General features: G+C 43.3%; 1 protein-coding gene across 4 annotated transcripts in view; it reads right to left on the bottom strand.

Moving 5' to 3' along the window:
• DCLK2 (doublecortin like kinase 2) overlaps positions 1 to 13782 on the bottom strand; it is a 94129-nt gene extending 80347 nt beyond the window's left edge. For 2 of the 4 annotated variants that reach the window (XR_007507802.1, XR_007507803.1), the window contains exon 1: positions 12606 to 13782. Coding sequence is in view for 2 of the 4 variants with exons in the window: in XM_049815178.1 (XP_049671135.1) it covers positions 12606 to 13023 (418 nt within the window). In the remaining 2 variants the exon portion in view is untranslated. The remainder of the gene's footprint in view (positions 1 to 12605) is intronic. The other 2 variants (XM_049815178.1, XM_049815179.1) reach the window with 1 other exon arrangement.
• Between the last annotated feature and the right edge of the window lie 230 nt (positions 13783 to 14012).

Here is a 14012-nt window from a genome sequence, read left to right as displayed (position 1 = left end):
CCAAAGACTTCTTCTAAGAGGCAGAGTATTGCCAGAAGGATGAAAGGGAAGCATTCCAAACTGACGTTAACACAGCATTCCTCCAGGCAGAAGAGCTACCTGTACCTTAAAAAGCTTAGCCTGTTCTAAGATTAAAGCTACATGCTCAAGGTCACTGGTGCAACAAACCAAACTCACCTCCTATATACACAGCAAGAGGAGTAAAGAGTACATGCACATCTATTGGACAGTATTGCATAAGTTACAAAATGTATACCACCTATGTTTAGATACACACTAGAAAACTTTTAAACAATACTTTTACTTTCTGAACTCTAGTTTGGAGAGCTGATTTAGCTTAGAAGTTGTATAGCTTATTCTAAAAGCAAGATAGTAAACTATTTTCAAACCCCTGAAGAATTACTGTGAGCTGAAAGACTTTTTCATGTTTCTTTCCCATACCAATTACACTGCTTTCTAATTTAGTTTGTATTTAGACCTTGTTGAAAGTTTACTTGCTGTATTTGAAACAGAACAGATTATAGTTAAGTCAACAATTATTTTGTTTGGTAAAGTTTGGCAGCCATTTCTGCCTCCACAAACATCACTGGGACCGTATTCCACTGAGGTGCAAAGAAACAATTTGGTGTGCCTGTATTCTTTCTCTTCACTCATACCCATCATTGCTCCTCATATTCATAGACCAAGTGGTGCACAAAACAGAAACTAATACAGACAAAACCAAGACTCTTCCTTTCCCCGAAAAAAGAGCAAAGAAAAATGAGCTGTTTTCAGCCCATAAAGTCCTTAAATGGGATTTGCACACAGCTGCATGCATACTAGCACTAATCTACAGGCAGGGGGAAAAAAACCCCACACAGTTTAGGAAGAACCGTGGTGGCCTAGATGCTTATGCTGCCGCAGAACTACATGCTAAGTTTCAGCAAGTCTCCAAGCAATCTGATTTAGTCAGACCTGCTTTGAGCAAGACATTGGATGAGATGATCTCAGAAGGTCTCTTCCTAACTAAATTATCCTATGATTCTAAATAGGCAGACAGTTCTCTTTCAACAGCTGTTTTCAGAAACCTTTCACTCATCCATCCTGTTATTGTGAAATAGCATGAGATATTCAAGTTTCATTACAGCAGCTCAGCTGCAACAGAAAGCAAAGGCTTCCCCTCTACATCCTCTAATACAGCCATGAAGCTGTCTGTCTCTAAACACAGTGCTGCCAAATAAGAAGCATCTCAAAGAAACTGGTAGTTCTAATTCATACCAATAGATTTACTAACATTATAACTGCTGATATTTTGTTATTCTCCCCTCTACAACTAGTTTACTGTGTGACATAGAACCCTGGCATGGTTTAACCCAGGCGGCAACTAAGCACCACACAGCCGCTTGCTCACTCCCGGTGGGATGAGGGAGAGAAAATCAGAAGGCTAAAAGCAAGAAAACTTGTGGATTGAGATAAAGACAGTTTAATATGTAAAGAAAAAGCTGTGCACGCAAGCAAAGCAAAACAAGGGATCATTCACCGCTTCCCTTCAGCAGGCAGATGTTCAGCCATCTCCAGGAAAGCAAGGCTCCATCATGCGTAATGATTACCTGGGAAGACAAACGCCATCATCCCGAATGTCCCCCCTTCCTTCTTCCCCAAGCTTTATATGCTGAGTATGATGTCATATGGTCTGGAATATCCCTTTGGTCAGTTGGGGTCAGCTGTCCCTGCTCTGTCCCCTCCCAACTTCTTGTGCACCCCCAGCCTACTTGCTGGTGGGGTGGTGCGAGAAGCAGAAAAGGCCTTGGCTCTGTGAGCACTGCTCAGCAATAACCAAAACATCCCTGTTATCAACAGTGTTTTCAGCACAAATCCAAAAGACAGCCCCATACTACCTACTATAAAGACAAGTAATTCTATCCCAGCCAAAATCAGCACACTTAGGACAATTTTTTCCATGGTTACATGCTAAATATTTTATGGATGCACCTAGCAAGTGACTTTGGTTTTTGTGTATGCATGTTGGTTAAGAACGCTGATTATTATTTTGTCCTACAAAAAGTGAACAGAAGGTAATTTAGTCATTATTCTGGGTGCATGATATCAGGCATTCAACTTTGGAAAGTCCTTGACCACTTGCTTTGAAGTTTACTGATCTGCATAAGACTTTGGTAATGTTCAATCATCCTCTGATAATAATTTATATATAAATAAACCTGACAGCATCCTGCACATGACAATACATTTCTAAACACAGAGTGCCCTAGCATCTCAAAGATTTTACATAAGCTTCAATACATGAAGTTACCTATCACTTCAGAGCAACCTCTTCAATGCAGCCTGTCCAGCTGGCGTGCAAAAGAGTTAAATTCTAGCAATCAGCACTACAAGGTACCTCAAAATTCACCATCATTGAGCATCTTCAGAATTATCCTTTCAAAATCAAAAAGAATGCACTTCCTAGACCATTAAAAAAACCAACAAATGCACACAAGACAATTCAAAGTTACAACTTAGGGCCGAAGCTTAAATTAATAAAGTTTAAAAAAAAACCCCAAACAACACAAAACCCTCTCAAAATTAAGACTATTTCAAAACAGACTCTCCAACTTGAAATAAATTAATTGCTTTATAGAAAGAAGATAGAGAACAAAAGGTCCCTTTGCTACAGGATTTACCATAGAAGAATCTCAATATGGTATGCTAGCTTTGTCTTTTATGGACACATATCATAACAGACTATATACTACCATGAAATGTGACCTACTGTCAGAGCAGTACTACAACACCATTTAGGACAAGAGAAATTGTCCTGTTATAAACTTTTCAGTCAGTATTAATCCAAAAGGATCTTTATTTCTTTAAAATAGTAGTGTAAAACTCTTTGCCTTCTACTAGTTCCCTTGCTCGATTAATGAATAAAATAATTTCTTGATTATCTGAATAGGTTGCAATACCCATTTACTACGGATTTCTTCTTATTATTTCTATTCCTTTATGCAGAGGTCTTAGTTTTCTTTTTCTGATGAAAAAAACAGGAAGTGCTTTCGACTTAAAACAACATAATACCCGTAAAGAATGAATTTCAAATAACTTGTTTCAATTGTATGTAGCCAAGACTTAAGTTGAAGCACAAACTATTTTAGCTTTAAAAAAAAAAAGTATCTGGCAAAACTGATTGCAAAATTTCATATAATTGGCAGATATAGGAATGACTAATTAATTTAAAACTGTAGTATATTACAGATTGTTTACTAAGTGTTTTAAATTCTATGCCTGCTTTCTTATACCAGTCACATAAACTAAACTTAGTAACACAGGTTCTACACAGAAAACAGATTTTACAACTACACCTGCAAGGCAGGCACATATGGCAGGATTAGAGCAAGGAGTGTAAGTGAGAAAACACATGCACCAAGTGATTTGCTTGGTTCATGACTTAAAAGACAAAGACCAAAGTTTTTACTCTATTGAAATTACTACTTCAACTGATGATGATTTCACCACAGCCAGAACTTCACCCACAGTTTCCAAGTTCTATTGAGAACCTTGCAAAATACCAAAAAAAAAATGCTAGAAACAAATATAATTAGGAAACCAATTGTTGCTTTCTGCATAAAGAATGATTTTCTAGGAATGAGTTAAACATTGATTTGTTTAGTTTAACAGAGGTATAGGACTGATTATTCAACAGAAGAAAATATTTAAGAAAAAAAATGGCAAGGTAGGTTAAATCACACCTATAAAGTTCACTACAGGAAACTTTCCTACAGAATAGTGTAATGAAAAAGCATGCCTAAGAAAACACCACCCCTTGATGAGCAGGCATTAATTTTTTAACACTCTGCTATTATTTAATTTGTTATTCTAGCCATCCTCCTAAGTAGAAAATGCATTTGTGTATGTCTGTCAGGAAAAAACATCAAGTCATTTGTAAGAGTATTCTCTCTCTTTTATGTTACATTTTGTAGGTAAAAACCTGACAGTGTAATGTTATACATAATATTTGCTCACAGCTTTAACTTATGACCTGATTTTGAATCTGCTTGGGATTAATTAATGTATAAATACACACTTCTGATAATCTCCACACTCTCCCAGAAAACCAGTATTTATGAAATGTAACATACAGCACCTCATTATGGGGAGGTTTAAACCAGTCAAACTGATGTCAAACATTGTTAACAAAGTAACAGATAACTTTACAGTTAAAATTACATACATAAATAAGCCTGGCTTCACTAAATGCCTTGAATGAGTGTCTAACCTAAAATCATATAATCTCAATTACTAAGAAAATCCTTTCTTAGACTTCAGTGGCATTTTGATCAGGCTGCAGCTCAGGCTGTAGATTTTTTTGTCATTTGTACATCTACCAGCCCTAGAAAGTTGACACAACTTCACAAACAGGCATAAACAATACTTCAAATATTTACATTGCTGACTTTGATATGGTCAATTTTATGGTTTGAAGGCCCACTTTCCATTTATAGTCTTGAAATATTTTAAAGCTAATGCATACTAGCCTTAACTGGCACATAGTCATAGCAGTTACATTACTGCAAAAAAAAGACCATGTTTTTAGCTCACATTAGCATTAACATGAATCAGCTCCCTAGTTTTTAGACCAGATCATGAAGTTAGTCACTAACATTACATTGAGATTTGCAGGTAAAGAAGTAAACTATAGACTAATGAAGTAGAAAAGTCTATTAAGCAACACTTTCTTCTTTTTTTTTTTTTTTTTTAATGCAGAAAAAAATGCAGGAATTACAGACGTAGGTTACAGCTGGGACTCTGAATGCAGCCAGACTATTCTACAGCAGAAAGTTTAACCAGGCTGCAGAGCGGTTTTGACAGAAGTATGAAACATCCCTATAAGTTGGCATTGTAATTTCAACGGAGCATATGTGTCATCCATCCGATGCTTCATGACAGTACCCAGAGCAATCTAAAAGTGTCAGTTCTTTCACGAAGAAATCCTGCTACCACCAAAAATTCCTCAAATGGGGCATATGCTCACTTAAAAGGAGTAACATCTGCTGATATTTTGGGTCACAATACAAACAAATGGAGTAATGTCTTATTAACATCAGAAAAACAACTAGAAGACATGAAACATGGCCTATTAACAAGAAAACATTACCTGCCTTTAAATAATTTACCTGTACTGCATTAATAACCAGATGCACTATCCATGAAGCAAGACCTGTGTGTGTGCTGTGCATATACAGTTTAAGCACACTATAGCATTCCAGTTTCAGAGAGCTAACAGTCGAAACATGCATGATACTTGCCACTCCCTCATAACAGTAAAATACAGATGAACACAGAGAATGGATAAAAGAGAAAATAAGACTACGTTGGTCAATTTGACTGATAAATAGCCATAGACCACCAGTAGTCTAAATACTGGTTTACTTACTTAAAAACTGATCTACAAAGGTTTTCTTTTGCCATCTGTTTCTTCAATGCTGTTATTCACAGGAAACATGTCTAGCTCAGCTTTCAAGATATAAATGCAAGGATAAAGAGAGTAGGGTGTATGTGAACTCTCAAAAATTCAGCCATGCAATTTTAGGTACTGATAGGAAAAGAGGGATGTATCTTGTCCTTTTGTATCACAAGTGCACATCACTTGTAACTACGTGCAGTTTTGAGGAAACACAGCTGCCTGACAACTTGGGGTTCTTCACAGCACAAGTTTTGTGAGCTGAAGCCCACTGCTAGGCATTTAACCTAGAAACATTCAGACTTTTTGTCCTTAAAAACAGACTACTGAAGAAAGACTTGTAGATATTGCACTCTCCTTAGCATTAGGTTAAAAAACAACTGTGGATACGCCATGTAGTAGGTAATGCAAGGAAGCAATTAAGTGTACAACACTCAAAAATCCCAAGTTGGGATATTTGAAACAAAAGTCTTTGAACAAGGTTTTCTGGCTTGCTTTTTGCAAGTTGTTAACAAGCACTAACCACTATCTCCTGAGAATCACATAAAGCATCATGTTTTTAAATGACATGCTGCATAACAGAGAATGATATAGCTGACACAGGTAAAAACATCCCTACAGAAAGAAAACCATTAGTCTCCATATTTTTTAAGCTTGTGCTCCCAGGAAGCAGGTTTCTAGGTACATTTCATCTATCCATCTCATGTTCCTCAGCTTCTTTTGGTGGAACTCATTAGTTTCAAGGGTGCCAAAAGCTGCTTATGTAGCATAACACAGTAGTTATTAGGGCTACTACCCTTCTCACTTTAGGAATCACAAGAAAGTACCCTTTCTGTGTTCTGTAACACAAAGCCAAGCAGATTTCCAGAACAGTACATTTACAGCATGTATAAAAGGACTGATCTAAAAAAAACACCAACCCCTTTTATGAAGGATTAGGTTATTTAGATCTCTTTCCTTCCTTTCACAGAACTTCCTTCCTCATCAGTTTCTTATGATTCCTTCACTTTCACATCACCTCCAATAACCTGTATAAGTCACAATCTTCATCTACAGCATTTAAGCTCCCCATGCACTTTTTAAAACCTGGGATGACAACCAGGATTTTAGCAGAAGACTAATTGCTCCTAGTTCTCTTTTGACTTTATTTAGTCAGGAAGTTCAGGTGACAGCTCCTACAAGCTTTCACAGAACCGTTGAGGTTGGAAAGGACCTCTGGAGGTCATCTGGTCCAACCACCTGCTCAGGCAGAGTAAAAGCTTTCTTTCAGAAGACAGTTAAGGCCACCTGGTATCAAACTCACCCAATGCCACATGCCTCCTCCACAGTAAGTAAATAACTCTTTTTGGGTAAATTACATTTCTCCCATCCCTGAAACTAAGAGATGCAGAGTGGTGGAACTGTTTTATTTTGCTTGGATGGGAAGTTAACTAACAATTACATCCATATTTCACATCCACACCCCACTGCTCCAGGACTGTGTAACTATTTGAACTTATATTTGTTATTCAAACATGTATTTGGAAGCATATGCTCTTAATGTTTTTTAATCTTTCTTTTATCCTTCCTTTTTACCGTTTGTTAAACCCGCTACATTTGCCTCTTTTTAAAGCATTACAGCTTTTGGCTTTAGCGCAGGAAGGTAATCATACCTTCTGGAAAAAGCAAAAATACAAACTGCCTACTTGGTGTTACCATCTGCTTGTCCTGACAAAAGATATTCTTGACCTAATATAACAGCATGCATTGACTAGAATCACAGATACTTAAGGAGGATTAAAATGTAATATGCAGTAACAATAACAATGATCTAAGGCAGAAAATACTTGGATTGTTCAATACCTCATTTCAGAAACATTCTTTTACTCTGTATTAGTGTGGCAGAGCCCATTTCCTCAAAGCAGATGTTGTCCTGTGCTACATGTCTTAGCCATGCATTAGGACTGCCCTGCTCAGAACCTTCCCACCTCCTGCCCAAAGACTTCCCTACAGGTGCCTGTTGATCGTCTGCACAGCTGTGCAGACAGAACTACTGACATTTTATAAAGGACTGTATTAATTAAGCATTGTAGTTGAAAGAATGAAGACTCTTAGCAATGCTTCCTACCTAGGGAACTAGAGAAATTCCCTATCACATGCCAAATCAACATAACTTTTCTTGCCAGGAATAGTCTACGCTTGGTTTCCTCTCCCAAAATCCAACAGTATCTCCCAGCTCTGCAGGAGACCTTAACAATCAGGATCCTCCATGTCTTTGACTACCAAGACAATGAAAGCACAGAATAGCAAGACAGAGCATGACTGACATCAATGTAAAACACAAACCTCAGCACTAAAGAACTGCACAGTTCTTACTATTACCATTGTGCTATGCTTTAGGAAGCTTACATTTTTAAAGAAAACTGAAGGATTTAGACAGACACTTAGTTAACTTTGGCAGAGAATAAAAATTAAACTATTATTCTATTATTGCTATTGAAGGGAAAATATAAAATTACACATGGAATCTCCTATTCAAAACTAAACAGTAGTGTAATGTCTGATAGTAAAGTTGAAAGAAAGAAAACTATATGAAAGTCGTAATATTCCCAATCCCCATCTCCTCTCTGGATCTGACTGCTCAAACAAGATCAGGAGCAGACAATGAAATTCTTCACTCCTCCCATTCCAAGAAAGTAATGAAAACTGTCAAACTCATAAGCCATCATGTTCCCTAATCTACAGGGGCTGGGAATATAAATGATATTTGCCTAGGCTGGTCCAGCAGAGCATGCTTTTTTGACTGTCATATCCAGTTAAGAAAAGCAATATGCTTAAAATGCAGCTTGCCAATTTTTGACTAACAAATGTGATCTGGTCAAATTTTTAACTAACTCACCCTGTAACAGTAATACTTGAAATCTACAGTATGTTTGTGCATTAGCTATTTTCCTCTTAAAATGATAAACAGTAAATCAGGTTGCCAAATACAGCCAAACCCCAAAAAGCGTTCATCAGTGAGTCAATTCAGCTAGTTTGGACTATTATGATACAGAATTTGATATTGCCAGCTTTTACACCCCAGAAAGATATTAACCCAATAAATGGCAAACAGTCCTTAAAGAGCTTGCCTGCACTGGTGCACGTCAATGTCCAAGAGCTACACACACAGGCTTGAGTTTAGGGAGGCTTAATGCAGATCACGCTGGCTTGCCAAAAGTGGCTGAGCACTCACCTTCTGCTCACTTCATAGAGCTGCTACTACTGAACCTGAACTGGTGTGATTCCATGTACCAGTTCAACAACACTGATGAAGAAATAGTTAGTGACCTACTACGCCATCTGGACACTCACAAATCTATGGGACCAGATGGGATCCATCCAAGAGTACCGACGGAGCTGGCGGAAGTGCTTGCCAAGCCACTCTCCATCATCTATCAGCAATCCTGGTCAACAGGGAGGTCCCAGAGGACTGGAGGCTTGCCAGTGTGACGCCCATTTACAAGAAGGGTCAGAGGGAGGATCCGGGGAACTACAGGCCTGTCAGCCTGACCTCGGTACCAGGGAAGATTATGGCCAGCACTCACGTGGCAAGTCCAGGACAAGCAGGGGATTGGGCCAGTCAGCATGGGTTTACAAAAGGCAGGTCCTGCTTGACCAGGTGACCCACCTAGTGGATGAGGGAAAGGCTGTGGATCTACCTTGACTTCAGCAAGGCCTTTGACACTGTCTCTCATGGCATACTCCTTGAGAAGCTGGCATCTCATGGCTTGGACAACTGTACTCTTCACTGGGTGGAAAACTGGCTGGATGGCCGAGCCCAGAGGGTTGTGGTGAATGGGGTGAAATCCAGTTGGCGGTGGGTCACAAGTGGTGTTCCCCAGGGCTCGGTGTTGGGGCCAGTTCTGTTTAATATCTTTATCAATGATTTGGATGAGAGGATTGAGTGCACCCTCAGCAAGTTTGCAAACAACACCAAGTTGGGAGGCAGGGTCGATCTGCCTGAGGGTACGAAGGCTCTACAGAGAGATCTGGACAGGCTGGATCAATGGGCCGAGGCCAATTGTATGAAGTTCAACAAGGCCAGGTGTCAGGTCCTGCACTTGGGTCACAACAACCCCACACAGCGCTACAGGCTTGGGGAAGAGTGGCTGGAAAGCTGCCCAGCAGAGAAAGACCTGGGCATGCTGGCGGACAGCCGGCTGAATATGAGCCAGCAGTGTGCCCAGGTGGCCAAGAAGGCCAACGGCATCCTGGCCTGTATCAGAAATAGTGTGGCCAGCAGGAGCAGGGAAGGTGATTGTCCCTCTGTACTCATCACTGGTGAGGCCGCACCTCGAGTCCTGTGTTCAGTTTTGGGCCCCTCGCTACAGGAAAGACATTGAGGTGCTGGAGTGTGTCCAGAGAAGGGCAACCAAGCTGGTGAGGGGCCTGGAGCACAAGTCCTGTGAGGAGTGGCTGAGGGAACTGGGGTTGTTTAGTCTGGAGAAGAGGAGGCTGAGGGGAGACCTTATCGCTCTCTACAACTACCTGAAGGGGGGCTGTAGTGAGGTGGGTGCTGGTCTCTTCTGTCAGGTGGCTGGAGATAGGATGAGAGGAAATGGCCTCAAGGTGTAGCAAGGGAAATTTAGGTTGGATATTAGGAAAAATTTCTTTACTGAAAGGGTTGTCAGGTATTGGAATAGGCTGCCTAGGGAAGTGCTGGAGTCACCACCCCCGGAGGTGTTCAAAAAGCACATAGACAAGGTACTCCAGGACATGGTTTAGTGGACATGAATGATGGTTGGACTCGATGATCTTTAAGGTCTTTTCCAACCTAAATGATTCTATGATGTGCAGACTAGTCAATTAGGTAATACATCAAGTAGCCATGTTTGGTCTTGTGTTCAGCCTATAGCTGGCATACACAACAGCACTTTAATTTTATCTTCCTTTCTGAAAACTAAAAAGCAATACAACAAAACACCATTCAAAACTAATTCTGGTGCTACTGCAGTTCAAACCGTAGAATATCACCAATGTTCAAGTATTTATTCTAGAGCAGAAATTCAACTTTGCTGTACAAGAAATAAAATAAAATCAAATCAGATCCTCTTCTGGCATCTTAAGAACAAAACAGCTGGCAAAAAGCTCAGATAATTTTAAGGAATGATCTATTTGCTACTCGTTTGCTTTCTTCCCGCCCCTGTATATGCTTTCCTTTCTCTATATAGTGATTAGACTTACACTGGTAAAGTTTTTGGCATGCTAATTGGAGAACATACTAATTCAATTATGATGCTACAGCTTTTTCTTAAGATTCCCAAGAGTTGTATTGGTCATGGAAAGATGACCAAGTAATTGGGACTCTTTTTTTCCACTTTTATTTTACTGAGAAAGCAGGGAAGTGGCATTTCAGTGGTGACATTTGTTTTGCTTTATTCTTCCAGTAAAGAGCAATGACAAAGGTCACTCTTTGTATTTGACCAGACAGGAAGTTTTTATTTTAAAGTTAATAACTGAAAGCAGAGTTGTGAGAGTATACGCTGCATTTATACTGTTGGCCAGCAAGTCATTTTGTCTTTGTTTTAAGCCATAAAAGCTTAGGATCATTCCTTCTGCAACATTTCAAAAGTCAGCCCAAGTAATCATTAGTTTATCCAATTTTTGCTTTGTCTCCTTTCCCTACCATTCCCACTCCAGCATCTCTTTTTTTTTTTTAAGCTATTTCTAAATTAATCACCAAATCATAGAAAAGTCTTTGGTTGATTTCACATTTATTTTGTTATCACAGAGTTGGCATTTGACTCTACAATCATTTCATATTTCCTCTGTTTTGACTATGGAACAGCCTTATGGTAGATCACATGATGGGGAAAGCCATCAGGCACTATGTTACTATTATGAAGTGCATTTTCACACATACCTTTTTTAAGTGAGACCCCCTTGATACAGCAAATGCTGTAGCCTCTCCCTTCCTCTTGCATGTTCTGGAGTAGCTGGTCCCTAACTCCCAGTGCCTTTACTGGTGGATTATATAAAGGTCTTCAGGTTCCCTTTCTCATCAAATTCTCCAGGTGTGATTCAGCATTGCTTTGAAAATGCAAGTTTCCAAATCAAAGCTTAAAGGACTCACAGCTGAAAGCCTAAAAATGATGAGGCATTAAAAGACCTACAAATCCTACTACTTCATTAATGCGAATCAGCTACACATGGCATAGAGTAACTGGGTGGAGGACTGCAGTGGTTGATATATTAGATAACTGAGAAGCATCAAGTGTAAACTGATTGCGAACCTCACAACATGCACAACATAACCAATACATTAGAAAGGCTGATTCATGTAATGCTGAGTTTAAACTGCATTTTAAGACATCAGTTGAGAACACAGGTGAATTCTGCTCCTTGTCCTGCTAATTATCATTCCCTACCAAAAAAGAGGCATATGTTACATTTAGAAAAAAGTACATCTGGCCCCATTTTGAGATGTAGTCAAGTGCTGCTCTGCTCAGATTTGCAAGGTCTACGTAACCTTAGCAGCTAAGTCCCATTATCAAAAGCTACTTAGGGACAATTCTGAAAAGCATTTGATTCTATAAAATGCTTTTGAAAGTCAGACAAGGTAGATAATTCCCTCTATGACTCTGATCATATTTGAAAATAGGACTTTACACCAATCTGTTTTAGTGGTAGGGTATAATATCCCTTTTCACAGCACAGGGGCTTTCTCTCTGTGAAAGCTTAAGCCACAGCAAGGCATCAATGACTGTCAGAGAACTAAATTACAGTATTTCCCTCTCTTACAAATGGAGGTGACTGAAAGGTAGCCAAGAACTTTGCTATGGTTCTTGTAGATGAAAAGAGTACCTGCTGCTTAACTACCATTAGAGTCAACCCCCACACATTACAGACAGCACCTGTCTGGGTGATGGGAGAAGTGGAGGGTCCACACTGGGAAAGCGAGGCCTACCGCACCTCACAGCGGCAGGCAACCCCAGCCCACTTGACCTCAGGGGCTCCCATGGCTGCCAATTTTCAGCAAGGTGACCTCTCTCAGCCCTGAACAGGGTAGCGAGAGGAAAGCCCACCCCAGGGAGAGCCTGCAACCCGCCATCGGGCCCCACGCCACCTCTTGCTGGACCTCGACATGCCAGGGCAGAGCTGCCCACAGCCTGCCCCCTACTTGCCCCCGGCCCGGTAGAGCCCCCCTCACCTTCCACCAGCTCATCCAGGCTGGTGAGCTTCTTGCTGCCATCGATGGTGTAGATGGTGCGGACGCCCTGGGGCAGGTTCACGTTGTCCGACAGGGACCGGGTGAGCTCAACGAGGAGGGCGTCGAAGGAGCGGAAGCGGTCGGTGGAGATGGCATACACCAAGCCCTTGAAGTACCTGTCCCCGTTGCGGTAGAAGCGGGCTTTCCGGGCTTTCTTCTCCGAGCTGAGCGCCTGCAGGGTCCGCGTCCGGTAGAGGCTGCAGTGGGCGCTGTGCGCCGGGCTGGGGATCAGCCCGTTGCCCCGCGGCCCCGCGCCGCCGCCGCCGGAGCCGCTGCCGCCGCGGCGCGGCCCGGCGCGCTGCTGCCTCTTGTCCCGCTCCTCGAAGTGCTCCAGCTCGATGCTCCGGCTGCTCGCCATGGGGAGCTGCCCGCCCGCCCTCCCAGCTGCGCTGGGACCCAGGCCGGCTACGGGCTGCTAAGCCTGCCCCCACGCTTGCAAAGACTCCGGTCGCTCAATTCAGCATCGCGCCCGGCCTCTCTCGCCGGGAGGGCTGCGGGTGACGGCGGCGCCCGACCTGCCCCGCAATCGCGGCTCCGGCTGCCGCTAGCTCCGCCGTTACCCGCTGCTCCGCCCGCAGGCGAGCACAAAAGCATCCCTCATGCCTTATCTCGGCGCCAAGCGGCTACAGGCGATGCCGGGGAGGGTGCGAGCGCACGGCCGGGAGGCGGGAGGCTCGGGGAAGCCCCACGGCCGCGCCCCCGCGCCGTGCCCATGCAGGCTCGCACAATGCGGAGGACGCCCGTTGCGCGCAGGTCCCCTCCTCAGCCCCTTCTCTGCTGACTCCGCGGGAGAGAGGTGGTGGGGGCGCAGCGCCTGTTCCGCCAGCTCCCGCCTGGCTCCGGATCTGGCTCTGGTCCCGGTCCCGGCGCGGGGGCACCAGGACCCCTGCGGCGCCAGCGGCCGCCAGTCAGCGTGAGGAGCGGCGCAACCTCCCGGGTCCTCCCGCGGGCAAGGGCGCTGCTAGCGCCCGCCTCAGAAGGAAAACCACCGCAGCGGATCCGGCGGGACGAGCGAGAGCCGCGGCCCGGCCGCTGGCGGTGAAGCGGCGGGCGGGCGGGCGGGCGGGGCTGCTGCCAGGCCCTAGAGCCGGGCGGGCGGCGCAGCCTTTGGCGGGGACGCGCGGCTGCTGTGAGGGCGGGCGCGAGGAGGGGCGGGCGGGGGCGGCGCCATCTTCGGCTCCAGGCGGGCGCCGTGGCGCCGCTGTCCCCAACGGCGGCGGGGGACGGGCGTTGAGCGGGGCGAGAGCTGCGTTGGTGACGCGGCCGGCTTCTCGGCGGGGCTCAGGTGACGAAGCGAGAGGGGAAGGGGGTCCTTGTAGGAAAGGAGAAGGATTCGGGGGAAGCAGC

This window comes from Accipiter gentilis, chromosome 12 (genome assembly GCF_929443795.1).
Source record: "Accipiter gentilis chromosome 12, bAccGen1.1, whole genome shotgun sequence".
NCBI lineage: Eukaryota > Metazoa > Chordata > Aves > Accipitriformes > Accipitridae > Astur > Astur gentilis.
The sequence above is the reverse complement of the archived record's forward strand: the minus strand, read 5'-3'. Positions and strand labels throughout refer to the sequence as shown.